The following is a 26318-nucleotide window of genomic DNA, read 5'->3' on the forward strand; positions in this document are numbered from 1 at the left end:
TCACGAGGAGGACCCGTCGCTGCCCGGATAACATCGTCCAAGATAGATAGAGATAGTATTGATGGATGCTCTTTATTATGATTATTAGAATATCGGGAGGTGCGCGGACGCGGAGTCCATGTAGCGCTCTACTGGCGCTAAGCCTTTTAGTAAATATGTTTCTTGGTTGTCCCATCATTTGTTTGGACGCGTGCTACTTATGTAGTCCAAAGTTGATCTGGGATTCTTAGATCCCGGTCTTTCACCGAGGCGGGATCACCGCGCGCGTAGGCGCATTGGAGGATAGGTCTCGGGCCCGCGCGCTTGAGTGGTGGTGCCATCACAGATATATATGATATAAAAGAAATTTAATTTTAATTCAATCCAGATATGAAAGAGAAATGCAATCTACTTAAGAGCAGAAAACAGCTTATAATAAAAAACACATTGAAAAAGAATGGTATTATAGTATTACTACTATTGGCAATGATGCACCGCGTGTGTGCTGTGATAGGAATAGAAGACGCAATAAAGGTGCAGAATATGGAAGTGGGGGATAAACACAGCTTGGTAGGAATACATCCAAATGGAGGGCTTTCCCCTGTGAACATGTACATAGCCTGGAAGTGTGGCTATCTACAAAATCTATGGATGTACACCTTATATGCAGAAGAGACAAAGCAACATGACAGGGATGAAGATGAAGAAAATGGTTTTAGCCTATTCTCACACAAAAAGCATTCATGTGTGCGGCTGGGCGGGGAAAATCTTGCATATCTGCAGTACTTCACAAGGCAGCTGATGAATATGTTTTGTTCTAAAAATAGCCACATATTAATAAAGCCTTCTACCCCCGACTCATTCATTCGGGTTCTGCAAATGTACAAGGACAGTCAGATCGATCTCCGTATTCTGGCGGCTCTTTTTCTTCTCTCTGATGGTGTGAACCTTCCAATTAATGTAGAGAACGATCCAAAGATGGGGAAAAGTCTGGTGTTAAAGAAAAAAAAAGATAACGGCTTCCATATCAACCTATATATGTCTTTGAAGGATGGAAATGAAAGCCAGAAAATTTTTGTCTATCAGAAGGTGACAGAAGAGATTGTGTGTTTCTTCAAGGCCACTGCGCCAGGCTCTTCTTTAAAGGTGCCAAAGAAATTTCTACTTCCCACAGCGCATGAGGACTTCTTGACTGGCAACTTTTTATTTAATCCGAGGTTTCTCATCCAGTCATACTTCTTTGAGTATATAGACAGTGTAGAGATGTATGAAGAGTTTGTGCGCATTGTGCATGAAATACTCAATGATTACTTGCCCGATCAGAACAATACTAAAATCGCAACAGATGTAGAGTCACAGGCGTCTCGGGTGTTTTATTCTTTGTTCATTGAGAAGAGCCATATACTGTTAAATGCAGCAACGGAGTATATTGATAAGATACACAGCATTCGCCCGATATGGAGTGACAGATCAACCTTCGCTCCTTTCCTAGTGAAAGATGTGCAGGCGCCGTGTTCGTTCATTCCCTCATATCTCCGAAGCAGTGGGTATGTAGACATGACTGAGGACAGCTATATCGAGCACACCCTTCTTGATCTACTCTTCTGTTTTACTTTTAACCACTATATAAACGGGCACAATCCATCCCATCTGCCCAGCCCATTAAGCGAGCTAAAGGCGTTTCTTACTGAGTACTGGCATCCAGTGTACACCACCACCGGCGCACTACATAATGACTGGTGCATGGTTGTACGCGCTGCAAATAATTCTGCAAGCGCAAATATTTCCTATACAGAGGACAAAAAACAAATTGAGTTTGGCCTGCTAAACATGCTCTATGCCATAGAAGGCCTAGCAGGCACTAATAAAGAACTGAGTGATGCAATTACCTGGTTAAGTAGCATAATTAAGAAGGGACAGGTAGAAGAGCCAGATCAGGCAGTAATACAGAATGTTTTACAAAATGCATTTAAGTCCCTCTCAGAGAACAAGAACATTAAAGTGGAGTGCAGCCATCTTAAGATAGAAAAGACTGAGAGTGGCAGAGCAGACATATTCACTGAGTGCAGCACCCCTATTGTAATCACATATAGTGAGTATCCCTTCCATAGCTATAGGGAGCTTGAGATCGAAATGCCCTTTATTACTTCTGCTTCAAGTGCCAACAGAGACAAAAACTTCCATGTTATGCAGAATAAGCAAGAGCTAGAGAAAATTCAGAAGGCCTATTCAGCGCCAGAAAACTACAACGAGTACATTATTAGTCAGTACATAGAAAATGAGATGGACAGGCTTGCGCGCATATTGGGCACAGAGTGTGTGCACATCCGCAGAATACACTCGATTTTATTAAACGGTAGTTACGAAGCTATGAAAGGTCTTCTGGTGTATGGCAGTCTGCGGGACATTCAATATACGTCTAAAATCATTGAAGTATTTTTAATCCACACGAGCGGAAAAACATTTGCTATCACAGACCACATGGTGCAGTTCACTTCCAGGCTTATATCTAGTGTTAAGTTAGATGACAAAAGAGTAAGGCAGGCAATCATGAACGGATGCATTTACAACGAGAACTATCTGTACTACTACAACAACCTAGAATATGATGCAGAGGATTTACTAGAGGCGTACAAAAGTGCTGCGGGTATAAGAGCGCTGATCCGTCCTCTGTTTTTATTTGACTCATCTGTTTCATCTATTGCACACTCGTGTGCATCCCTCTGTTCTCTAATGCACTGCTCAGTTGAGCGGTATGCGTTTTTCGGGGGTGCCCATCTATGCGAGAATATGATTAAGCGAGTGTCCAAGATAGCAACAGAGGAAGATATGGTAAACGAAATAACATCTTTTCTGTGCACAGTAAAAAGGTGTGCACCGGTGTCTGATGATTACTGCGCAGCCAACATATTTCTGGGCTGGATTATGCACATTGTGCTGCGGTGCGAACAGACTCCTCTAGTGATTGCCAAGGCTATTTATGATTGCATAGATGCAAGCAGTCTGACAGAACGTGTCAAAATATTAATATCGCCCACGTGCTTTGAGTCCGCTGCAAAGAGCACATGCTCTCTTCTGGAGGATAACAAAGAAGAGCTGCTGACCGGAAGTGACGATATATCCACCAGAAAAAACAAGTATTTCTGCATTCTAAAGTTTGTTCAAAGTCTGTGCTGATGATTATAATAATTATTAGTGTTGCAGTGTAATGCGCAATAAATAAGAGTGTTTTAATTTTTATTGCTATAGGACTTAGGTTATTAAGAAATTAAATAGATTTTATTTTTAGTTTAATATTAGTACAGAATTAAAATTGTTTATTTTATTCAAAAATAAAATTAGTGTACAGATTTATTTTTAATAAAGCATAACTAGTCCATATCCTTTGCCTACAATAATAATAAAATAATTTATTATTGCAGAATAGAATATGCACAGAAAGAAACCCCATGGGCATAGAATATGCATGTGCGGCCATATGCCTGCGTACACACCAGAACCCGTTCGATCTCTGAAGTTAAGCGCGTGACAGCTTTGATAGTACTGCAATGGGAGACCGCGTGGGAACACAGAGTGCTGCACTTTTTGTTCTTTGCCACTCTTAAGAAAGCAGTAATCGCAGAGTAGTACTATGCATTATTATAATAAGAGCGCGCTAGCATTAAATGAAACCAATAGTAGTGCAAGTAAGTTTGAGCCATTTAACATTAAAGAAACAATAAGGCCACCGGCTGTAGTATAAAAGAAGAGTACGGCAGAGAACAATAAGAGTGTGTATGCCTAATTTAATAGAGAGCAAGCATATAAATAGAAATTATAATTTGTGAACTATGCATGATTTATTAAAATAAAAATATTATTTATGCCTTACATAATTTATTTCATCCTATGCACATTGTCTATTTATAAAACAGAAGCAATAAATGTTAGGTTATTTTTGAGAGACGCACACGCCAGGAATAACAAAAGAGTTCTTTCTAAAGGAATTTTACAACTATTTCTTGTAAGAACCAACTATACACTATTATTTCTACATGAAGAGTCTTAGCGTATAAATATGCAGTTTTTACATTTTCTTAATTGTTTGTTGCAAGTGGAAAGGAATTCCTCTAAATAATCTGAAATTCGAAATAATTTTGGGTTATTTTATAAGAAATCCTATAACATACCATCTCACTACAGATACTTATATTTACTAAAATCTGATATTATTGCTGAACCAGTACAGAGTACTTTTCGTTTAGTTTAAAGAATGAAACATGGGCATAATGTGTTTAAAATTATAATTTTTATTCTTTCCGAAGGTAAGTCTAATTTAGGTAAGTCTTTATTGAATGCATTGTGCAGGAGTTAAAATATTTCCTTAAATATAGGAATCCTAAAATTCTTTATAAATCATGCATAGTTCACAAATAATTTTATTTTTAGATAGAAATATGTGGTTGAAAAAGAGAAAAATAGGCACTAGGGCATATGAAATCCCACAGGATAGATGCACAAAATGGTGTGCAAGAAAGATAAAGCCCATTTCATCTCGGGCGCTGTACTTTATGTATCTAACAATTCTTTTAGAACAATTATATGCTATAATGCATAGAGTAGAGGAGCTTACACCTCTTAAATACTATACAATTAACAACCCTGCGCTGGGGGAAGTACACATACACGTAGGAGGACCGCTAAATCCAGCAAGAACACATATATATGAGCGCATGGGCATTTTATTATACAAGATGTACCTTTCTGCAGAAGTTAAGCGGGAGCATAATGAAATATTTAATAATCCCGGGTGGGCTGGGGATACTATTATGAAACAATTAAAATGTAAGCATTATGCAGTGATACCAAATCCACTATATACGAGTAAACAGTTAGAGTATATGCAGGAGTATTATAGTATATTATTTTTAATGTTCCATGGAGGAGAGGAATATAGGTCTGAATTTAAAAACAAAACTAATATATTTTGTAGGTTTCTCAGTAGTATTAATACAGCACAGAATAAAGCTGATCACACTATTCTGGCTTCTTTGCTTCTTCTGGCAGAAGGACTGGATATTCCGCTGAAGTTTTTAAAAAACAACCAGCATATGCATCTGGCATTGCAGAAGAACCAATCCAACGATTTCCACTTTAATTTCTGCAGAAAGGAGGTTGGTACAAGCATTGCCGAAGTAATAGAGGCTGATGCAAGTATTATCGAAGAAAATGCAGTGTATTTTAAAACAGATGAAGCACACGAAATGTGCGCATACAATATAGTGAACTTCTTTATTAAGCACTCATCAAATTCTGTAATAGAAGAACTAGGGTATGTAGAACCAAAGACGTATGAAGAGTACAAAACCCGAAATTTTATTAACTCACCAGGATTTCTTATTCAGAAATATGTGCACTATTATTTAAATAGTATTGAAGAAATAAAAGAATTTATTAAAACTGTGCATGATTTATTATGTGAGTATCTGCCAGGTAAGGAAACCCAGGAAATGACAAGCACAGAAAATACTGCAAAAATAATATTTGACAGATGCTTCATAAGTTCATATAATAAGAACTCCACATGGGAAGGAATTCCATTGGAGGAATTAAGCGAATATATATGGAATAAGATTCAAAAACTTGGCCCAATAAACATCATATATGAAAGTTTAATCAATAGATCACTAAGAGATCATGAGTATGAAGAAACTGAGAGAATTAAAAATAGCTTTGCGGTGTTATTTAATAGAACTTTCATACAGTATATATTGAGTGACTGTTTATTTATTTTAGCAGATAAAATTAAAATGTCAGATGCCACTGTAAATGCAAGTAATAACATACAGGTAGAGGATTTTATAAAAATTACAGAGCAGAAAAATCTAGAATTTGATGCTTTTTGGGAAAATTTAGAAGTAAAATGTAATTATGAAACTATAGTGGCAGCTCTGTTCGCAAAAGCCATTTATAACAACTTGGACAAAAACCACAAAACAGTACAATTAGCCGCAAACACAATAGGGAGATACATGAATATATGCAGCACAAACACAAATTTACTTATTTTTGCCATTATTGCAAGTATTTATGAACAGTCTAGGGAAAGTAACCCAAAGATATTTCTAGAAAATAGTATTTATCCGATGTGCCATTATTTAAACGTGTATATTATGAACTATGTTTCTTTCATTCTTATATATTTGATACACAAGAATGCACCGCATGCTATTATTCGCTTTATAAAGTCATATATGGTAGTAAAAAGAAAATTTAATCTGTTTACAGTTACCAATCTAATACTATGGCATCTAAGTCAAACTGAAGCAAAAAATCTATTGCTGTGCTTAACCTGGAATTTCACTACCACAGAATATATACATTATGCTTTTATGAGTGTGCAGAAAATAGAAGACAAAAAAAGTAGGGAAAATATTGTAAATGACATGAACGAGTTTATATTGTTATTGCATAATATAGCCGCTCAGAACGGGTTGGACTTTAAAAATATTTCTAATGAGTCTTACATGATAACTATACAAAGTTCAATTAAAGAGATATCTACACCAAATACGGATCAAAACACTTTCAGCTTTCTACTAAACGCCATTCAATCGATTGATATTTCCCAAAGAAGCATTTCTGATCCAATTCAGACTAAAGGCGACCAGAACATCAAAACAATGCACTCTATTTATAATAGGAATACTAATGAAGGTGAAAAGTTGAAGTCAATGGAAGAAATAGAAAACAAGGCTAATGATACTATTTACATTCTAAACAATATAGAAGAATTCTATTGCAAGTACCAGATGATGGGTGCGCTTATTGCATGTGGTCCATACATAAATAAGAATGAAACAATTAAAGCTCAGTATAATGAGATACGAAATCAGTTTATGAGAATCCATAATAAGAGTTGGGATATAGAAGATGTTATTTCTACTATTTTTATTGACAATGAAAAAAAAATATGCGACTTTTTTAAAGCACTAATAGATCTAGGAGTAGATAGTGCATTAGAAAATTGCCAAAAATTAATAGTCTTTACACCAATCTAGTTAATATAAAGAAGAAACAAAGAGAATATAAACTAGAGGAAGATGTTTTTGTCCAATTGTTTAAGATGGATAATCTCAAAAAGCTAAATGATATTTTTAAAGTATTGGAGTATCTACGTAATGCAATCTATAGAATAGAATGTGCTATGTGTCCATACATACAAATAATTACAGCAAATACATATAAAAAAGAAAAATCGATTATACCAGAAATAGAGGAAATGGCTATAAAAGTAATAGATATAGCTAGTAAAATACGTAATGAAATGGACTTCCAGCTGCGTATTAAAACAATCCCAGATAAAACGACAGGTGTTAATGAGATAAAAGAGCTAGAAACAGAATTAATATTAGAAGAAATTCGGGTTAAGCATTATATGTGTGAAGTAGTTCAAACCTCCATATTTTAAAAAAGCTTAGGCAAGAAACAAGTTGCATTTGGGTTATATTTCAAATAAAAATAGTTTAACGTGCTATGTACTATGCCAGTCAAATTTTTGGAGTATATTTTGTACTATTTCAGGCAACAAGTACATTTTCTGCAGACTGCCTAATAAAGACAATAATTTGCTGTGTCCAAATTGGCAGAGTATTAAAACGCTTTTTTAAAAATTGTATAAGCGCATACGTGAATTGTATTTTTTATACTAACAGTCTACTCTATATATGTCGTGTTATAGTCCCGAGTCTGAAATATTGTGCCATGTGAACTATTCTAAGATAATCCTATAAAAGACAGAACATTTCTTTATTCTCTTGTTTTCCAGACTGTATAAAATATATTTGCTAGATGAATATATACCAATATGACATTATTTAATTCATGTAGTTTTGCATGTGTATAGAGAGCAATTATATTATTTTTAAGACCATCTGCTTTGTGCAAATAAAGTACTCATTGAGGCCTAGATCAAAGCAATACATAACTATTTCATCATTTGATTCCTTCCTTGCATTGTTTAAACCCATATTTTCTAATATGAGCTATGGGATTAGATTTTGAACTAGAAACCAAGAAATGCGCAGAGACTCTATTTATTTCGGGCGGGCTGTTTTTAACTTGCATGCTTGTATGGAAGGTGGTATTTAGCGCGCCTGAAGAAGCAGCAGGCAGTTTATGCGTTAGAACGCCGGAGCCGAATCAGTTACATTCTGAAGAATCCAAGAGGCGCATGCAGATAATTAATGCATCTGATTTAGGCTATATTTTTATTTCTTCTTGTGGCATGCCAAATCCACTCTGCTTCACTCTATCCTATAGTCTAAATTATACAGGCTTTTTTATAGGGATAGGAAATAAAAAGAAATATAGTATTAATACCAAGAATGCTATACGCCAACAAATATTGCAAATAGAAAAAAAAGTATGCCATTTCATTAAGAGAGACACAGTAATGGCAACAAAACTAGGAAGAGTGTGCGCATCGAAAGAGCTCATTAAAAAGCTAGGGAATTTCAGGCTGTGCACTATTTCTGAGAAGCTGGGCGCATGCTTGAAAAAGAATGAAGGGGGCGTGTATAGTATAAACGAGTGGGCAGACAGGACGCACACCGGTATGATATGCAAAATACTTGTTTGGACAGAGGCGCAGAAGAAATTACGCGTAGAAAAGACAAAAGTGCCAGGGTGGGTAATGGAGTGTATAATAGCGCAGATGAAGTGGCCAACTCCAGATGAAGCAGATGGATTCAGTGTGGGTTTTGCTGGAAGAATAATGCAGAAAATAAATTCAGTAGATACTTGGCCAATGGCTGGGGTGATTAGACAAAGCATTACTGTCTTTCAAGATGTATCAGATGATGCGCACCCCAGAGCAGTTTTATTTTCTCTGTGCAAGCGAGCCTTTATTATTTCATCATCAGCAAAGTGCCGGGTAGATTTAATCCCTCTAATGGAGTAGCAAATATTAATAATGTATTTATATACGATGAAAAGTGTGCATTAGGAATAAAGGTTCTGAGCAGTGAAGAACAGGTAGAAGGTATAGTGTTAGCAGAGGATGAAATAACCCGAAATGGCACAGAAGAAACAGTTAGAGGAGAGATCATACAGCATTTTATTATTCCGTCAAGCGAGTCCCACCGATCGTTTTCTGGGTATACAAAGCAGGAGTTTACTGCGCATTTAATATTGTAAATTTGTTATCAATAATTTGAAGTATTATTGTTGTATGCTAAGACTAGCATAGGCCTATGGCATGCATGAGTTACATTGATAAGTGGTCAACGCGGCAACAAATTGACAAATAAAACATTGTTTGTGTGGTGACAAGGTGTACGTTCAATAGCAAACAAAGTAAGGAACTCGTCTATAACTAGAGTTGCATTTTCAATAAAGATTAAAGTTTACTAATGTCTAATATTCGAAAATCAAGTAGTATAGACAAGAAGGAGTTTACAGCAGAGCAAGAGCTTCAGGAGACTTTACGTCTGCCTGAGCACCAGAGACAGCCAATTAGAGATCTTTCGGAAGAGGAAGACCAGACAGATTATTCAGAGGTGGAATCTAACCTATCTAGTACTACTACTGCTAGTAATGACATTTCACCGAAACTCATTGCAGATATACTGAGTCAGATCAGTAAGACAGTAGTATTTACACAGGTTCCGTTTGACGTAATGTTGCAACTTCGAGTTACTTGGACGATATTCGATCCATTGAAACAAATGTCGAATGGATTTAGACTGACTCTCATAAGTATGGGAATAACAAGTCAGGCGAATCCAAATTTGTATGCATTACGTGAGAAAACTGAGGAATTGGCAGAGCGCTTGGGACAAGAGGAATCATTAGGGAAGACAACACCATGGGGTGAAGTAGAAAAGGAATGGGTGAAACTAGTAACTAAATATGCACAGCGGAAGGCATTTGTAGTACCTACTATCAAGCAGGCATACAATGACTGGACAGTATGGTTAGACCATATCTATGCTGCCATACACATTGGAGGATATTCTATTGAAAGACTAGCCAGTGAGATTGAAACAGGTGGAACTAACAAGTATCCAGAAGGTTGGAAGAGTATCAACTGGGATTTAAGCTCATCCGAAATCTATTATCAAATGAAAAATAGGTGTCCAACAAGAAACATGTTAACTGGACAAACCTTAACCCAAGATGTTAATCCGAAATCAAAGCACAAGTCTAAAAAGAAATCTGCAGATAAGACTTACACTAAGTGTAAGAAAACAGGACATGTGGCTAAGAATTGCTATGAAAAACCAGCAACAGATAAGTCGATCCGAAGAGGGGAAACATCCGTATTCGACCCAAATAGAGCTTTAATCCGGATTGGAGCCCAAGACACCACTGGCTATCTGGGCAGTGATACGTATATAACTGTTATAAACAGAATCTTATACAACTCATTGGTTAAAGCCAAGTGCATCATCAGTGAGAAGAACTCCGATCAAGTTCTAAGAGGAGCAATGAGCCGGCATACGGAAAAACCGTACAAGGAAATTATGGTAAACATTACATGTAAAGGGGAAGATTTAGGGACTCATGCGATAACAGTATTGTCAAACAAAAAACTGTGAGATTTCAATAGGATCAAAATTAGTGTGGTTATTGGTTGCACAGAGCCTAGTCGGCATAGACTTTTCACAAATCAGAACAGCACATAAAAAGAAAATGGAAGTAAAAGAGCGCAAAGAAATAAGATACGTAACAGCGCGTATTCCTGGAACCGAACCCACGGGAACAACAGGTAAAGATATCAAAGGACATAACATTAAACCGAAGGACAGTCGGTTACCCAAAATATAACTAAAGACGCCTCGGAAAAAGTCATTGCCACACAAGAAAAAGAAATCCCTTTATATGAAAACCGAAATAAAGACTCTCACCTTTCCCAGAACGAACTCGATTTGATTCTGGAAAATGTTGCTAAAGTATCACAGACAGGCAACGTGACTCCCGTGGTAATGGAAACCACGCCTGGAGAAAAAGCATGTGAACACCGATACATGAGCAGAGAGAAAATTGAGTCTGCTTATGAAAAAGTACAAGAACTTATGCACGACGGATTTGTCGTCGAAACAGAAGGTGGAAGCTGGTTAATCCCAATCCACTTAGTTAAGAAACCAGACGGACGATGGCGATTTTGCCTCGACTTGAGAAAACTTAACTTACTGACGACACAAGACAACTACCCGCTCCCAAAGATACAGACTATTACAGATGATCTAAGAGACATGAGATTCTTTACTAAGTTAGATATAAAGGATGGATTTTTCAGAGTGCCTTTGGATGAGCGCAGTCAATACAAGACCACCTTCAAAATCGGAACACAATGTTATAAATTTGTAGTCTTACCTATGGGTTATAGGAATGCACCAAATATTTTCCAAATTCGGGTTATGGAGAATATCCTTCGGGAACTATTAGGAAAATGCTGCGTAGTATATATCGATGATATACTTATATATTCGAAAGACATGACTAGTCACAAAGCACACCTTACAGCTGTAATGAAGAAACTCAAAGAATACGGAATGGAGATAAATTGGAAGAAGACAGTTTTTGCCACAGAAGAAATGGATTTTCTAGGGTACAAAATAGGCTACAACACAATCAGACCACTAGAATCTAGGGTACAAGGAATACAAGATTATCCCGCACCCACAAACAAGAAACAATTAAGAAGATTTATAGGATTGCTAGGATATGATCGCCGATTTCTGGTGAACATATCTGAAATCTTGAAGCCATTGCACAACCTGACAAAGAAGGATGAAGCATGGAAATGGGAAGAAATACATCAGAGAGCTTTTGAAGAAGCAAAAGCCAAACTAATATCAGCTACCGAACTGGTAATTCCGGATTACACAAAGAGATTTACTCTTGAGACGGATGCGTCAGATACAGGGATAGGAGCCGTGTTAAAACAGGAAGCAGGAGTAATCGCGTATTATTCCGCAACACTGACAGACACACAACAGCGCTACGCTATCACAGAAAAGGAGTTATATGCAGTCATATGGGGCATGGAGAAATGTAAATACTATTTACAGGGAGTAGAATTTGACCTGATAACAGATCATCAAGCGATAACCTACTACCACACCAAGCCTGAATTTGGAAACGCACGCATAAGACGATGGTATGAGACGTTGGACGAATACTCATTCGTGCCAAAGTATCGCCGAGGGGAGGAGATGATCCAAGCTGACGCGCTTTCTCGATCATTGCGTGTTTCCTAAGACATGACACACCCAGGACTAGAACATATCTACCGGATAGCATCTACATCCTTAACTGCGATTGAAACCCAGGTACTACAGAAACATAAAGAGTGGGATCACCGTAAAACTATCCGTAAAGAACTTATGGCCAACAGTATCAAGATGACCAACCAAAGCTGAAGAAGATATTAGAGAAATGTAGAACATGTCTGGAACGAGAAAACAAACATGTACATACGAACAAGTACAAAGAGCGATCAATATGCCGCCTAATGAAGCCCTCATTCCTGAGAATTGGATGCTCATAAGAGAACACATCGTACCCGAATATAAGAAAGAATTTAAAGAAAAAGAACTTCCGAAATTTCAAGCAGGAGATAAAGTCCTCATTAAGAACGACGTCCGTGTGAGTAAGGATGATAAACACTTCGAACGCGCGGGAACAATTACCGGTAACGAAACAACTGATTCATACACGATCCGATTAGAGGATCAACCCAACTCAACTTTAGTAAGACATTTTAGCCAACTAAAAGGTTTGCCCCGGGATGTTGTATGCTAAGACTAGCATAGGCCGATGGCATACATGAGTTACATTGATAAGTGGTCAACGCGGCAATAAATCGACAAATAAAACATTGTTTGTGTGGTGACAAGGTGTACGTTCAATAGCAAACAAAGTAAGGAACTCGTCTATAACTAGAGTTGCATTTTCAATAAACATTAAAGTTTACTAATGTCTAATATTCGAAAATCAAGTAGTATGTTTCATAGAATACTCAGACCAATAACCCGAAATATTTAATACTATAAGATGAATCATGGCTATCCATGGCTATTCCAAGCATATATTTATAATTTGAAAAAATCATTGCTGTGTTGTTTGCAGCAGGTGCTAGAACATAGCCAGATATTAGTCAACATGAATTTTCTTTTTTATTATTAAGATTTAGAATATCTAGAAACAATCTAAATCAGATTTAAATTATTCTAAAGTATATATTTATAAATTTTTACTTTTCCAAAAGTATGTTGTGGATTTTCGATAAAAGGCCCAAGCTATACCCTAAAATGATGAAGTTTATATACGGCGTTGTTTTTATTCTGTTTTCAACAGTTGCTCTCTCCATGTATTACAGCCCAGAGAGCATAGGCGATGGCAGCACAGAAGATATGAACTTTAGTGATATGCGGAATGCAGAGGAAACAGAATTAAATACATCGCAAGAATGCACTGCGGCAGATGCAGAGAGAACTTTACTGGCAGACAGGCCGACGTGTTTGCATGAACCTGCATTTTTAATAAAGAATCCACAGAGCCCAGTAGATAAAAATAAAGTAGATAAAAATAAAGTAGATAAAAATAAAATTGCAGATAATTCAAAAAGACAGGCTGCAGATATTAAGCACACAGAACACAGTACAGACGAATTAAAAAGATCCAAATCAACAGGCAATTTGCAGGAGAGAGCAGATGTGGCGCCACACAACGAATCAGAAGCAGCCATTCAAGAAACAGCACAGGCAGAGAATACTGAGGAAATAAAAGAAAATATAAAAACACCCCTAAGTAATTCAGACCAGGTGCCAGGCCCGGCCTGCCCAGGTGCTCTAAATGAAGAGAGGGAGAAGACTGCTGCATGCCATAGCAAAGAAGAAGATGCCCAGAACAGAAGTGCAGAGGAAGGCACAGGTGCCCAGCCAAGCGCCGGGTCTGCGGCCAGACCGCATTTTTACATAGGAACAGAAGAGACAGATTTCGGGCTATATGCACAAGAGAACCAAACAAACCCGTCTTCAGAGCAAGGTGCAGAGGAAAGGCCAGATAGTCGGCCTGCGTCTATTGTGCCTTCATACTTAAAGAGCACAGATGAAATGGCCATTATAAAATGTCTTCCCTATCTAAAGAAATTCGAGGGATAATTGCTAGTATTTATTTGATGTAAAAAGCCAGAATGCAGTCTACTGAAACTAAAAAAGTAAACTTTCCATTAAATAAATTATGTACTTGCTTATACAAATTTGAGTATTTTGTATTGGATACGCGTGCTAATCGATCAACACAGTCGGATTTAGGGATATTTCGACTGGTCTCTCTAATGATCTATCCGTGCGCGCTGTATTTAAATAGAAACACATTGATTCTGTATTTCTTTCTTTTGATTTTAAGAATGGCTGTATATTCGGGTTATATATTAAGCTGTTTCTTATAAACCTGGTTCTTGTTATATATTGACTGTGCCATTCAAAATCAAAAAAATATGAAATCGAAAATTTGATAAGAGCTCTTATCAACAAGCTGTTTTCTATTAAGAGCTCTATATACATTGATATTCTTTGGCATTTGAGCATTACAAGTTATGCTTTATTGGCTTATATACGGTAAAAATTACTCTCAATGAACACAAGCAGTATAATAGCGTTATTGTACATAGCTAGTTTGAATAAAATAACTCTATGTGAAATACAGAATCGCAATAAGCATTCTTTTGTAGATCGAAGTATTACTATGCAAAATATAAAAGAAAAATAATTTTACTATAATTCTTAGATATGGAAGAAAGACACAGAACGTTCAGAGAGAACGTGCTTATGGCAAGAAGTATATTGAAGCATAAAAACATTATGGTGCTGTTAATGACAATGACAATCTGCGGTGTACGTGCAGTGATAGAATTAGATGCAGCGTATTCAATGCAAAAACATTTAGAAAATGGCATGGCAATGCATCCAGAAGGAGGGCTTTCCCCACTGCTTCAGGATGCAATGCGCAAGAATATGTTTATACAGAACTTACGTAGGTACTTATTTACAGTAGATAATTATAATATTAAAGATGAAACGTTTGGGTCTACTATATACGATGATATTGACAATGACTACATGCAAGCATTCACACAACAATTAATTAATATGTTTCCATCAGAAGGCATGCATTTATCTATTGAGTCAGAGAAGAGTGACTCATTCACTCGATTTCTGAGAGAGTACAAGGACGCGTCATGTAGTTTATATGTTCTTGCTTCTTTACTTCTTCTTTCTGAAGGGATAGGTATTCCTATTGAAATAGTAGAGGATAAAGAGAACAAAAATAAAATGCTTGTTTTAAAAAAGAAAGAAACAGAGAGCCCAGAAAAGGATAGTACTGCTGAGTCAGAAGAAAAAAGAAAAAAACTAAAAGAAGGATTCCACATCAACCTAAGCATGAATATAAAGGGCAAAGAAGAAGAAAGGGGCAATGCTGCCGATCTAGTATATCAGAAGAAAACAGAAGAGATAGTGAGCTTCTTCAAGAGTATTGCCACCACCAATTCATCTTACTGCTTAAAAGTGCCAGAAGAGTTCTCAATGCCTACTACATATGAAGAGTTCTTAAAGGGGAATTTTCTGTGCAATCCGAAGTTCCTTATACAGTCGTACTTCTTTGAGTATATAGACAGTGTGGAGATGTATAGAGAGTTTGTAAGAGTGGTGTATGAATTAATTACTGAACAAATATCAAACAAAGATGAGAAGAAGAGTGAGAGTGTATGTATGGAGACAGGAAAGAAAGCACAGGAGGTGTTTGACAGTCTATTCATTAGTGGGACATCATGTGAATTATCTAAAAAAATGAAAATATTTAATGAATTATATAAATTTGAGTCTAAATGGAATACTAACCAGGAAAACATGCCTTTAATAGAAAATTTCTATTTTAATAATTTAAATAGAGATGGGTCAGAAAAAAGTAAGAGCCAGATCGATTCTATTAGTAGAATAAAATACAAGAACCACACCGTGAATATGCTTCTCGGGATAATATGCTGTTTTTCTTTTGACCCAATCACAAAAGAATATACCACAAAAAACCTACCTAGCCCAAGCACTGATCTAAAAGATTTTTTAAGAAAGTACCGGCGCCCAACAGATCTTATAGACGACAGTGCGTATCTAGACTGGTGCAAGGTTATAAGCAATTTACACACTACAAAAAAAGCTGACGAAACCCTCACAAAATTCAATCCAAATGCCAAGCTTGGTATAATAAACCTACTGTATGGCATAGAAGCATTGATTGGGACACCCAGCAATTTTAAAAGCAGAATTTGCTATCTAGAGGACGCAGTGGAGTATTTAATAAAAAATGCCCTAAATTACAGTGCGATAGAATCAATATTCCTTGATTTAAAAATGTACATAGAAGAGATACTTCAATCATTTAAAACTAAAAACCGCATACGCGTATCCGGTGATAAGTATCAGCCCAGCTTTATATATCAAAATACATATGACCTAGTTCCATTCTTGGAAACTGAGCTTAGTATTACATATTTCTTGGACTTTCTAAATGCGCCTGATAATTATATCATGTTTAATCTAAGCATAGACAACTACCGCGAGTTTAAGATAGATTACAAAAAAAATGACAAGCAGTATGCAGATGCTGCTCCTGTTGAGCAAGACCTGCAGAGGATGAAAACAATGACTAGTTCTTCTACGCGCTACATTGATTGGATAGTAAGCCAATATTTATACATTAAACAAAACAAACTTGCATACTCAAAGGGCAAAAAGGCTAGCTATGAGGATGTAATAAGTAGAGTATTAAATGGCAAGCCGTGCTCTCCAAATAGTCTAATGCTCTATGGAAGTTTGGATAATAAGGCCCTTAAGTCGAAAATTGTTGAGCTGGTTTTAATGCACTCCAATGAAAGAAATAACGTAGTTTACGATAATAACATGATAAAATTCACTAGAAGTCTTGCCATTGGGGCTTCCTCTACTGTAGATTCTGAAAATTCTCCTTTTATGCGGCTATACATATACAATGAGAACTATGAAAAGTGCTATCCCAGAAATTCGGGTTACATAGAGAAGGACTGTGCTTATGCCAATTATTTTTCTATTGTAAAAGAGCAGTTCGACTCAATGTGTTCATCTGGCGACTCCTTAGCCACTAGCCAGCTTGTGGCACTATACAATCGGCTGTATACGTGCAACAACAAATACTTGTTTTTCGGGTCATTTTATATATTTGCAATTATAATTAATGAATTGTCTATAAGTGGAAAAGAGACTGAAACAATCCAAAATACAAAAGCTATTATAAGCCAAATGCAAATGTGCAATCTACGCAAGTTCAACGTAAGCATAATTTGTTTATCCTGGCTTATTCGCATAAGTTGCTGGTATAACGAAATTCCTCTGGCATTTACCAAAGTTATATATGATTGCATACTGCCAGAAGATCTGACGGAAAGTATTAAATTGTTTTTTATCTCTGATTTCATTGATTCGGCTTTGAATAAAACCGTGCATTTTATGGCGAAAAACAAAGAGGCGCTGTTAACTGCGGAGGATGATAAGCATGTATGTGTCCTAGAATCCAGAGAAGCCAAATATAAGATGGTTTTGAGCGCTGTAGAGGGGTTATTAAGTTCTTCTGCACGCAATAATTTGTCTTCTGACCATTTGGATGGGACAATCGAAAAATAAACAGATCTATATATTAAGAGGCAATTCGTGCAAGGATTTATAAGCATAAAATTATTATTTTTATTCTTCGTACACACTCTTGGTAGACAAGTAATGAATATTCTGGCTTAACGGCTTAAGGCAGCCTATGCACATTTATCAATGCATTTGAGCTTTGCTTAAACAGACTTAACAAACACTAAGTGCTTTAAATATAAACAGACTGCTCGGGCCGGGTATTTATTGGTTGTGGAATCAAATCTGATAAACTCAATAATTAATCTATATAACTCACTCTGAAAGGCATTTAATCTCTTAGCCACAAGATTATGATCTAATTTATTGCTTTGGGTATGCTTCAATAATGCCAACTCGGGCTGTTTATGCTGCTTCGGATATTTTAGTGGTTTACACACGTGTATACAAAGCAATTACAATGCTTTAAGGACTAGTAGTTTTATTAGAGCTATAAAAATATCTAAGGTATTTAAATTTTTAATGAAAAAGAAAAACACAAGAGCACTGCTGTTACCTAGCTATATAGAAGCACTCACTATACTAATTGCCATATGGGCGCATATATCGTGCAGTCAAAGTAAAAAAGAATATACCTGGATATCTAGAGGTGTGTATGTACGCGCAGAATCAGATGAAGAGAGTTCAAACAGCACACCTTCTCCTGCACCCGAAAGAGATTCTATGTGCTCGGACACAGATAATGCACACACGTCTACCACACCCCGGATTAAAACAATAGACTATCTATCGGCTCTCAAAAAAAATACGTTATTCAATCGCATGGCTGCTGAGTCAGATGCATTCTATTGTGTAGAAGGGTTTGGCCAGCTGCAAGAAGAGCCCGATATAGCCATTGCGCAAGAAAAGGATGCTTTCTCAAAACAGAATGGGAAGGAAATATATGACTGCTTTGACAATCTGACTCTTTTCTCGTTTACCAGAGACAGAATAAAAACCCCAGAACCCGGCATTGAACCAGAAGGTTATGCATACATTGATAAAGTATTCCGCCTAATGGACATTATCCGATCAATTGTCCCGAAACTGAATACCTGTGATACTTTCTTTAACCCCAGTGTAGTCATGCACATGTTTCGTGAAAAGGATGAAGTTGTAATTAGAAGCACTAGAGTCTCTGGAAAAACAGAGGAAAAAACACTATGGGAAGTACTGCAAGCGTGCAGTGAAGGAATCGGCATAAACGAGGATACAAACGATTCCAGCACTATTGATACTGTTACTATTACGTGCCCATCCCACGACAGCGAAATAGTCAGATATGCACTGCTGTCATATTTCAATGCGTGCAAGGCGCATATAGACCGTTTGGTGCTTGTTGAGTTTGAATTTTTACTAAACAAGAATGTATTTGATGACTATACACTATTCTTTTCCATAGAAAAGCTTTTGCTGGTTAAGACAGAAATTCACATCAGCACACTCAACCTATTAAGAGACTGCACAAACATGAGAGAGCTCTGCTTTGACCGTGTTAAGTTTGAAGGTGATCCAGATACTAATCTGACTCTGCCATACACCATAGAAAAATTTAAAATACATTCTATTAAAGCTGAGTATGTAAATTGTATACTGAGGGGAGCAGCCCATTGCCACAACTTTAGAGAAATAGATATAGGAAAGATTAAATATATGAACACGGATGAACTAAACAACATAAAAAGCCTTGAAAATATGCACACATTCTATCTTAATGACATAGTTTTCAATAGGCCACCAGACTTTGCGTTCCTCAAGCGTGCGCACATGCTTCAAGAGCTGGATATGTGCCGGGTTTTCTATTCTTACTCAGAAGAGGCTTCAGATGAAGAAGACTCAGATGAAGTTAAACAAAATCCTATATGTTTTAATCCAGATGCTAACGCAGGCGGGCATTCCCGTTTAAGTGCGAATTCACTAAACGGCCTGAAAACCCTGGAGGAACAAAACAGAACTATTGGAGAGTACATTTCTCCTATCAGCATTCATGTAGACAGCACGCTGTATACAGCCCTAGGACTGTGCAAAATAGAACCATGGAAGGAGTGTATATACACTCTGTGCATTGAATTAAACTGCGTGCTGTTAGAACCCTTTGCAAATTCAATTACGGTTTTATTCCTTCTTGATGCACAGCAGCGCTGTCTTAGCATCAATGTCAAGTCTGCCACTTCTGATGACAGCTCTGCAGCTTTATGCATCAAGCAGACTGTTTTCCCATTTTTACATCTTAAAACCATTAACGAAATAGAGTATGTGAGCCAGTTTAAAGGCATGGGAGAGAACAAAACAATCGATGTATTTTCTGAACAAATAGCTGAGTATGCAAGCTATAATCCGGTTGACAGACTGTACATACTATCCCCAGACACTCTAATCCCAATGAATATTTATAGGATTGCTATGCTTAATAAGAACATGCCGCGTCTTTCAGAGATGATCCTAAATAATATTATTTTCACTGAAAACAACAGCACTGTGCCAAAAAGCAGAGAAGATGCAATTAATTTACAGTTCTATACTTCCCAGATTAAAAACATGCACCCAATCAGATTTAACTACAAACTTATAAGAAAAGAAAATAGGCTTGAATTCACTGATGATATTCCTGCTTCTAGAAGCCATGCATTTACTGATAAGTCATCTGATTAAAATATACTAATATATTTTTCTTCTATCTATTTTCTCTCTTTCTGTATATATTAATATTGGCTGGCATAGCTTATTCTATAAATAAATAAATGCAAATTTCATTCGGGCAGAGTACTTCCTAGAGTGATAAATAATTTTAATTTAATGCAAGACAAGACAAAATAATATTCATTTTTAATAAATCATAACTAGTTCATATAACACAGCAGTATTTCTCTAAATTCTAATGGGTTGAAAGTATCATATATTCTAAATTTAATTTGACATGTCTTTAATAATCAGTTTATGTTCTATGCTTTATACTGTTTATGTTGATTTCTTCTGTTGTTCTGTATGGTATTTTAGTGTATTTAAGTATAAATTGTTTGTTCTTTATGTTCTGTAAATAAATATTTTACTTTTAAAATAAAGTGTATAGTACTGCTAATAATAACATGAATGGATTTATTTAGAAGCAGTTTATATTTAAAAATAAAATAGAAGAAGAAAAGAAGAAAAGAAGAAAAAAGGATAATGGAGTATATAAATGTAGAATATCACAAGTAAAGGCAAGGAAACACACATAATAAGACACAGAATAAGAAAAGAAGGTGTGATATGACAAAGCACTTATTTGCAGTCAGAATATAATTATATTTAAAGATTTGATGTTCTATGCTAATAATAAGAGTAATTTAATTCATGTAAATTTTATTTTATGCAGAATATATATACTGCAGGGATAATTTAAGAGAGTAAATTAGTTGTTTTTTTACAAAGAATTAAAATAGTAGAACAGGATTATTATCAAGTTAATTCTATTTTAAAGTATATGTTGCCAAGGGGCTATATATTAATAATTAGTTTAATAAAATATTATCTTGGTTTTAATTTGTTGGCAACAGTATAAAAGAAAAATAATTTTAACCCGAATTTAAATATGAAAGAGAGAGACAATATATTAAAGAAGAATAATATACGTATAATAAGAAACATATTAAATAAGAATAATATACTTATAATACTATTACTGATGACACACAGTATATATGCAAAGATAGAAACAAGAGACGCTAGTACTATACAGAAAATGGAACTAGGCGATAAAGACAGCTTAGTAGCAATACACCCACAAGGCGGGCTTTCTCCATTCTATCAGTGCATCATGGAGAGATGTGGGTATATAAAGAACTTACGGGGATATCTACATGCCATAGATGGGAGTGGAGACCAAGTTGGAGGGTATGGGTCTACTATACTCAAGGAGTCTAGTGAATACATGCAGGCATTCACACAGCAGCTGATTAATATGTTTCCATCAGAAGATAGATATTTATCTATTGAGTCAGAGAGCCCAGACTCATTCACTCGGTTCTTAAGAAGGCATGAAAACAAGTCAGATAGTTTATATATTCTTGCTTCTTTATTTCTTCTCTCGGAAGGGATAAATATTCCTATTAGAATAGTGGAGAGTAAAGTGAATAAAAATAAAATACTTATTCTAAAGAAGAAAAAAGTAAAGAGACCAAAAGAAGAAGAGGATAGGAATATTAGTTCTGAATATGATGAGTTAGAGAAGAGAAAAATAAGCAGAAGAGAAGGATTTCACATCAACTTGCATATGAATATAAAGAAAAAAAACAAAGAAGGGAAGACTGTAGAGAGAACGCCTCAAAAGAAAACAGAAGAGATAGTGAGCTTCTTCAAGAGTATTGCCACCACCAATTCATCTTACTGCTTAAAAGTGCCAGAAGAGTTCTCAATGCCTACTGCATATGAAGAGTTCTTAAAGGGGAATTTTCTGTGCAATCCGAAGTTCCTCGTACAGTCGTACTTCTTTGAGTATATAGACAGTGTGGAGATGTATGAAGAGTTTGTAAGAGCGGTGTATGAATTAATTACTGAACGAATACTAAACAAAGATGAGAAGAAGAGTGAGAATATAAGCATGAAGACAGGAAAGAAAGCACAGGAGGTGTTTGACAGTCTATTCATTAAACAGGACTCAGCCGAGCTGCATAGCAAAGTGAAATATATTAAGCATTTTAGATTGGTTGAACATAAATTGAATGATGAACTACAGCCGATACCATATGTTGAGAGTGAAAAATTACCTATTTTTAATGATGATTCTTCAGACAGCCATGATGTCTTTTTACAGGAATATATGCCACCATATAATCGAAAAACAGACGAGTTTGTTAATGATAAAGTGTACGAGAATGATATTGTTGTTGAGCCTGCTCTTCTATGCCTGTTCTTTTTATTTGCATTTGATTCTAGGACTGGGAGGTACGATATAAGCCACATGCCTAATCCATCGAAAGAACTAAAGAGATTCTTTGCTAAGTATAGCGACCCATTACAGATCATGGACTATACTATGCACAGAGAATGGCACAGGGTTGTAGAGGACCTGCCTAATAAAGATATTTCCTACCGTTTATATTCATCTGACAGCAGAAATAAAATTCAATTTGGTATACTAAACATGATATATATCATGAGAGAAATAGCAGCTGAGAATGACACTAAAATTAATGAAAATATTGAATCTATAAAAATTATTATAAATAACTGGAATAAAGATTCCGATCCAGATAAAAATAAGCTTTTAATGGGTGTAAAAAAAATATGGATCTCTCTCTCAAAAAACAAGGAAATTAAAATATGGTGTAATAACATTTTTACAAAACAATTAGAAAATAAAATAACGGATATAGGTATCGATCCGAAATCGCCTTTTCAGATTATATATAAAAAGAAGGAGAAAGACCCAGATTCTATTGAAATAAAGATGGATGAGTGTAGTAGTAGTTATGATCAAAATCATAATGGCTATATAAAATATAAGGTTTCCGGAAATATGCTAAGAAATGGTGCTGGTGCTGCCGAAAAAACATTATATGATATAAAAAAGATATACATGAAATCAAAGAATTACATTGGATGCATTATGAGACAATACGCGAATCTATATCTGGACAAAATCTCGTATGCAATTAAAGGTAAATATAGATTCATTAAAAGGATACAGTATATTTTAAACAGTGAGCACACTAATCCAAACGGCCTACTACTGTGTGGTAATCTAGAGACCCTGCATTACAAGTATGAAATAACTAAAATATTTTTGGAAAAACACCGAAGTTATACTGAATCTTATAGAAACATAATAGGTAAAAACAATCCTATGGTGCAGTTTACAAGAAACCTTATAGGAAGTGTTCCAATTAACGAATACATATTAAAGGAAAAATTTCAATCCAGTGGTATTTATGATGGCGAGTATAAAAATTGGTATCCTTGGGTAGAACAGGATGTTTCTACGGATACGCCATCAAACAACAATTTACAGCCAAGTACTTCAAATGCCGCAAGTTGATTTCTTAGAAAGTGTCATTATGCTATTTTTATGTTTGTTTAATTTCCGGCCTGCATTCATACCATTAAATAAATACTTAATACTACCCAAAAATTCAAAATTCTAATTTAGACTATATTTTACATGGCGGCACCATTACTCAGGCATGGGCCTACGAGAGCGATCCTTCTGTGCGCCAGCTCGTGCGGTGATTCCGTCAAAACAAAAGCTTGTGATCACTGAATCAGTATATCAATTTGTGACTATCTAATCCGAGCTCTTCCCCTCCACTCTCTTTTCTATCTTGGCTATGTAGCAGAGCAGCAATGGTGGTATATTTCGTGAGTAAATCAGTAAATACTGCTATACTATGAAACATACCAATCAAATAATGACCATTCAAATAGTGACTAATTAATTAGGCGAAGTTGATTTGATCAATCATTTATTATCTCGGTAATTCGGGTTATGCCATGAATGATGCATACACATATATTACTATGATCTGAATAACCCGAATAAGATGCCATTTGTTATTTGATGTATACTGTGTTACATTACTGTTTATATGGTTTATTATGTTATTTTTGTAATAGAATGCCCTATAAATAAATTTAAAATAATCTATCCTTTACATATTCTACTGCTAGAGAGTATATACACTATAAGAATTAAAATAATTTTTATTTTGTGGTTTTATTTTATTTACAATACTTATTGTAGTATAACTGGAATAAATTAGATGAGCATTTAAATAGGAGATGGTATGAATTGCAATAAGTAACCATTCGGGTTATATTCGGGTTATATATGCAATCAGGCACGCCCATAAGTGTTTATTATGCATTGACCAATCAATAGTAAAGATAGCACGGAGTTATTAAAAACAAAATATATATATTTTTAAATTTATTTCCAGGATGAACAATAGTATGATTATAAAGCTACTAGTGATGATGTACACGATATGTGCAAGAGTTGAGTTGAGTGATATAAAGATAATAGAAGAAACCAAAATTATTAGTAAAGAAGGCAACTTGGTAATAAATCCAGATGGATCACTTAGTCCATCCAGAGCAGACATTATGCGCAAGTGCGAATATATACATAACAAACGATTATATGCATACGAAATAAACACGATGTATAATTTGAAAAAAACATATAAACAAGGCAGATTATTTTATGAATACGAAAGAAAGCCAGTCAATGACAAAGCGTATGATGATATATATGACCCGCAAAAATTTAAAGCAAAGAATGATTATTTTCTTAGATTTCATACACATCTAATCAATATGTTTCCATGCGCGGATGGTGCACTTTCCATCATAGCAGGAAGACTGGATGCACCCACTTCTTTTCTGCTAAAAGATGAAGTGCAGCCACAGAGTATGAACATCCTGGCAGCCCTTTTCCTCCTGTCTGAGCAGGTGGATATTCCTATTGCTATAGAAGAAAAGAAAAAAGAGAAAAAACTTGTTCTGAAAAGTGTTAACGGAGAAACTGCATATATTGACCAGAGCCTAGTACTTTATGTAAACAAGAAAAATTCAGAAGAAAAAATTAAAACTTACCACACAGAAACAGTTAAACTTATTAACTTTATGAAACACTATGCAGGAGATGCAATAACTTACATACAAAAAGAAGGCTACACTGAGCCAACTACATATGAGCAGTTCATGGAAGGAAAGTTCTTAAGTACCGTGCAGTTCCTTATTCAGTCGTACATATACGAGTTTATTGACACAAAAGAAAAGTATATTGAGTTTGTAAATGCTGTATATACTCTCTTGAATGACCAGATAGTAAATGACAATAAATCTATTTCAAAAAATAAAAAAAAGTCATACAAAAGAGTATTTAACAAGTGCTTTATACAAGAAAGTGCACGGAAAAGTAAAATCGACCACACTAAGATTATTTGCGATCTTAAGGATACAATAGACAAGTATAGAATATTTCCATTCATGGATTCATCACAGCTTCCGTCCTATGATAGGGTTAAAGCATATGACCGGGAAAAGAACGAATTCATAAACGATGAAAGCAGAAAGTACTCCAATTGTGTAGAAACTGCTCTGCTAGGACTAGTGTGCTGTTTAGTATATGATCCAAATAAAAAGAAGTACAATACAGACCATCTACCCGACAATGAAGAAACTAAGCCACTGAAAGAATTCTTTAAAAAGTATTCTGAGCCAAGAGAAGCCACTGACTATGAAATGCACGAAGATTGGTGTAGAGTAGTGGCAGACTTGAAGAATGACAAGATTCTTTACTTAAAGGAGAAGACGAATGAGCTGGACAGCAGTTTGTTGAATATTCTCTATGTTTTATCGAATATAACTGGAAGTAAAGAAGAAGTAGTTAAAGAAATTGAGCATATAGAAGAACTTCTTTCTAATAAGAAGATTAATGATAAGCTTGATATAGAAGAAAGCTTGACTAAAATATTCAAGGAGCTATCAAATAACAAGAATCTTAAAGTAGAGTGTGACGAATTCACAGTAGGTACACGAAAAGATAAAAAGATGGACTTATTTGGTAAGTTTAAGCTAATATATACTTTCAATGAGAAAAAAAATGAAATATTAGTAGGAATAGATTCTGGGCATTCCTCATTAAGCTTATTAAAAAAC

General features: G+C 35.6%; 15 protein-coding genes and 1 non-coding gene across 16 annotated transcripts; all 16 read left to right on the forward strand.

Moving 5' to 3' along the window:
* Window positions 1-369: 369 nt before the first annotated feature.
* On the forward strand, window positions 370-3156 carry NEPG_00640 (uncharacterized protein; the record flags this gene model as incomplete). Its single annotated transcript, XM_013203017.1, has 1 exon — window positions 370-3156. One exon carries the CDS (start codon window positions 370-372, stop codon window positions 3154-3156), a length of 2787 nt encoding a protein of 928 aa, XP_013058471.1.
* A 293-nt stretch (window positions 3157-3449) lies between these two features.
* On the forward strand, window positions 3450-3564 carry NEPG_02671. Its single transcript, XR_001214615.1, has one exon. It is a non-coding gene; the product is annotated as a 5S ribosomal RNA (ribosomal RNA).
* Window positions 3565-3841: 277 nt separating this feature from the next.
* Window positions 3842-4038, forward strand: NEPG_00641 (uncharacterized protein; the record flags this gene model as incomplete). Its single annotated transcript, XM_013203018.1, has 1 exon — window positions 3842-4038. The coding sequence occupies one exon, from the start codon at window positions 3842-3844 to the stop codon at window positions 4025-4027; it is 186 nt and encodes a 61-aa protein (XP_013058472.1). The 3' UTR covers window positions 4028-4038.
* A 338-nt stretch (window positions 4039-4376) lies between these two features.
* On the forward strand, window positions 4377-7019 carry NEPG_00642 (uncharacterized protein; the record flags this gene model as incomplete). Its single annotated transcript, XM_013203019.1, has 1 exon — window positions 4377-7019. One exon carries the CDS (start codon window positions 4377-4379, stop codon window positions 7017-7019), a length of 2643 nt encoding a protein of 880 aa, XP_013058473.1.
* A 65-nt stretch (window positions 7020-7084) lies between these two features.
* On the forward strand, window positions 7085-7429 carry NEPG_00643 (uncharacterized protein; the record flags this gene model as incomplete). The annotated part of the gene is made up of 1 exon (XM_013203020.1): window positions 7085-7429. The coding sequence occupies one exon, from the start codon at window positions 7085-7087 to the stop codon at window positions 7427-7429; it is 345 nt and encodes a 114-aa protein (XP_013058474.1).
* Window positions 7430-7494: 65 nt separating this feature from the next.
* On the forward strand, window positions 7495-7728 carry NEPG_00644 (uncharacterized protein; the record flags this gene model as incomplete). Its single annotated transcript, XM_013203021.1, has 1 exon — window positions 7495-7728. One exon carries the CDS (start codon window positions 7495-7497, stop codon window positions 7726-7728), a length of 234 nt encoding a protein of 77 aa, XP_013058475.1.
* Window positions 7729-8005: 277 nt separating this feature from the next.
* NEPG_00645 (uncharacterized protein) lies at window positions 8006-8920 on the forward strand (the record flags this gene model as incomplete). Its single annotated transcript, XM_013203022.1, has 1 exon — window positions 8006-8920. One exon carries the CDS (start codon window positions 8006-8008, stop codon window positions 8918-8920), a length of 915 nt encoding a protein of 304 aa, XP_013058476.1.
* On the forward strand, window positions 8887-9156 carry NEPG_00646 (uncharacterized protein; the record flags this gene model as incomplete). The annotated part of the gene is made up of 1 exon (XM_013203023.1): window positions 8887-9156. A coding segment is annotated over one exon (270 nt), but the record flags the coding sequence as incomplete, so codon positions are not given.
* Window positions 9157-9371: 215 nt separating this feature from the next.
* On the forward strand, window positions 9372-10559 carry NEPG_00647 (uncharacterized protein; the record flags this gene model as incomplete). The annotated part of the gene is made up of 1 exon (XM_013203024.1): window positions 9372-10559. The coding sequence occupies one exon, from the start codon at window positions 9372-9374 to the stop codon at window positions 10557-10559; it is 1188 nt and encodes a 395-aa protein (XP_013058478.1).
* A 1852-nt stretch (window positions 10560-12411) lies between these two features.
* On the forward strand, window positions 12412-12768 carry NEPG_00648 (uncharacterized protein; the record flags this gene model as incomplete). The annotated part of the gene is made up of 1 exon (XM_013203025.1): window positions 12412-12768. The coding sequence occupies one exon, from the start codon at window positions 12412-12414 to the stop codon at window positions 12766-12768; it is 357 nt and encodes a 118-aa protein (XP_013058479.1).
* Window positions 12769-13196: 428 nt separating this feature from the next.
* NEPG_00649 (uncharacterized protein) lies at window positions 13197-14161 on the forward strand. Its single transcript, XM_013203026.1, has one exon. It carries the CDS (start codon window positions 13236-13238, stop codon window positions 14127-14129), a length of 894 nt encoding a protein of 297 aa, XP_013058480.1. The 5' UTR covers window positions 13197-13235; the 3' UTR covers window positions 14130-14161.
* NEPG_00650 (uncharacterized protein) lies at window positions 14162-14419 on the forward strand (the record flags this gene model as incomplete). The annotated part of the gene is made up of 1 exon (XM_013203027.1): window positions 14162-14419. The coding sequence occupies one exon, from the start codon at window positions 14162-14164 to the stop codon at window positions 14417-14419; it is 258 nt and encodes an 85-aa protein (XP_013058481.1).
* A 340-nt stretch (window positions 14420-14759) lies between these two features.
* Window positions 14760-17692, forward strand: NEPG_00651 (uncharacterized protein; the record flags this gene model as incomplete). Its single annotated transcript, XM_013203028.1, has 1 exon — window positions 14760-17692. One exon carries the CDS (start codon window positions 14760-14762, stop codon window positions 17682-17684), a length of 2925 nt encoding a protein of 974 aa, XP_013058482.1. The 3' UTR covers window positions 17685-17692.
* A 469-nt stretch (window positions 17693-18161) lies between these two features.
* On the forward strand, window positions 18162-20330 carry NEPG_00652 (uncharacterized protein; the record flags this gene model as incomplete). The annotated part of the gene is made up of 1 exon (XM_013203029.1): window positions 18162-20330. The coding sequence occupies one exon, from the start codon at window positions 18162-18164 to the stop codon at window positions 20328-20330; it is 2169 nt and encodes a 722-aa protein (XP_013058483.1).
* Window positions 20331-21249: 919 nt separating this feature from the next.
* NEPG_00653 (uncharacterized protein) lies at window positions 21250-23781 on the forward strand (the record flags this gene model as incomplete). Its single annotated transcript, XM_013203030.1, has 1 exon — window positions 21250-23781. The coding sequence occupies one exon, from the start codon at window positions 21250-21252 to the stop codon at window positions 23692-23694; it is 2445 nt and encodes an 814-aa protein (XP_013058484.1). The 3' UTR covers window positions 23695-23781.
* An 824-nt stretch (window positions 23782-24605) lies between these two features.
* NEPG_00654 (uncharacterized protein) lies at window positions 24606-26318 on the forward strand (the record flags this gene model as incomplete). Its single annotated transcript, XM_013203031.1, has 1 exon — window positions 24606-26318. A coding segment is annotated over one exon (1713 nt), but the record flags the coding sequence as incomplete, so codon positions are not given.

This window comes from Nematocida parisii (assembly GCF_000250985.1).
Source record: "Nematocida parisii ERTm1 unplaced genomic scaffold supercont1.1, whole genome shotgun sequence".
In the NCBI taxonomy this organism is placed as follows: domain Eukaryota; kingdom Fungi; phylum Microsporidia; genus Nematocida; species Nematocida parisii.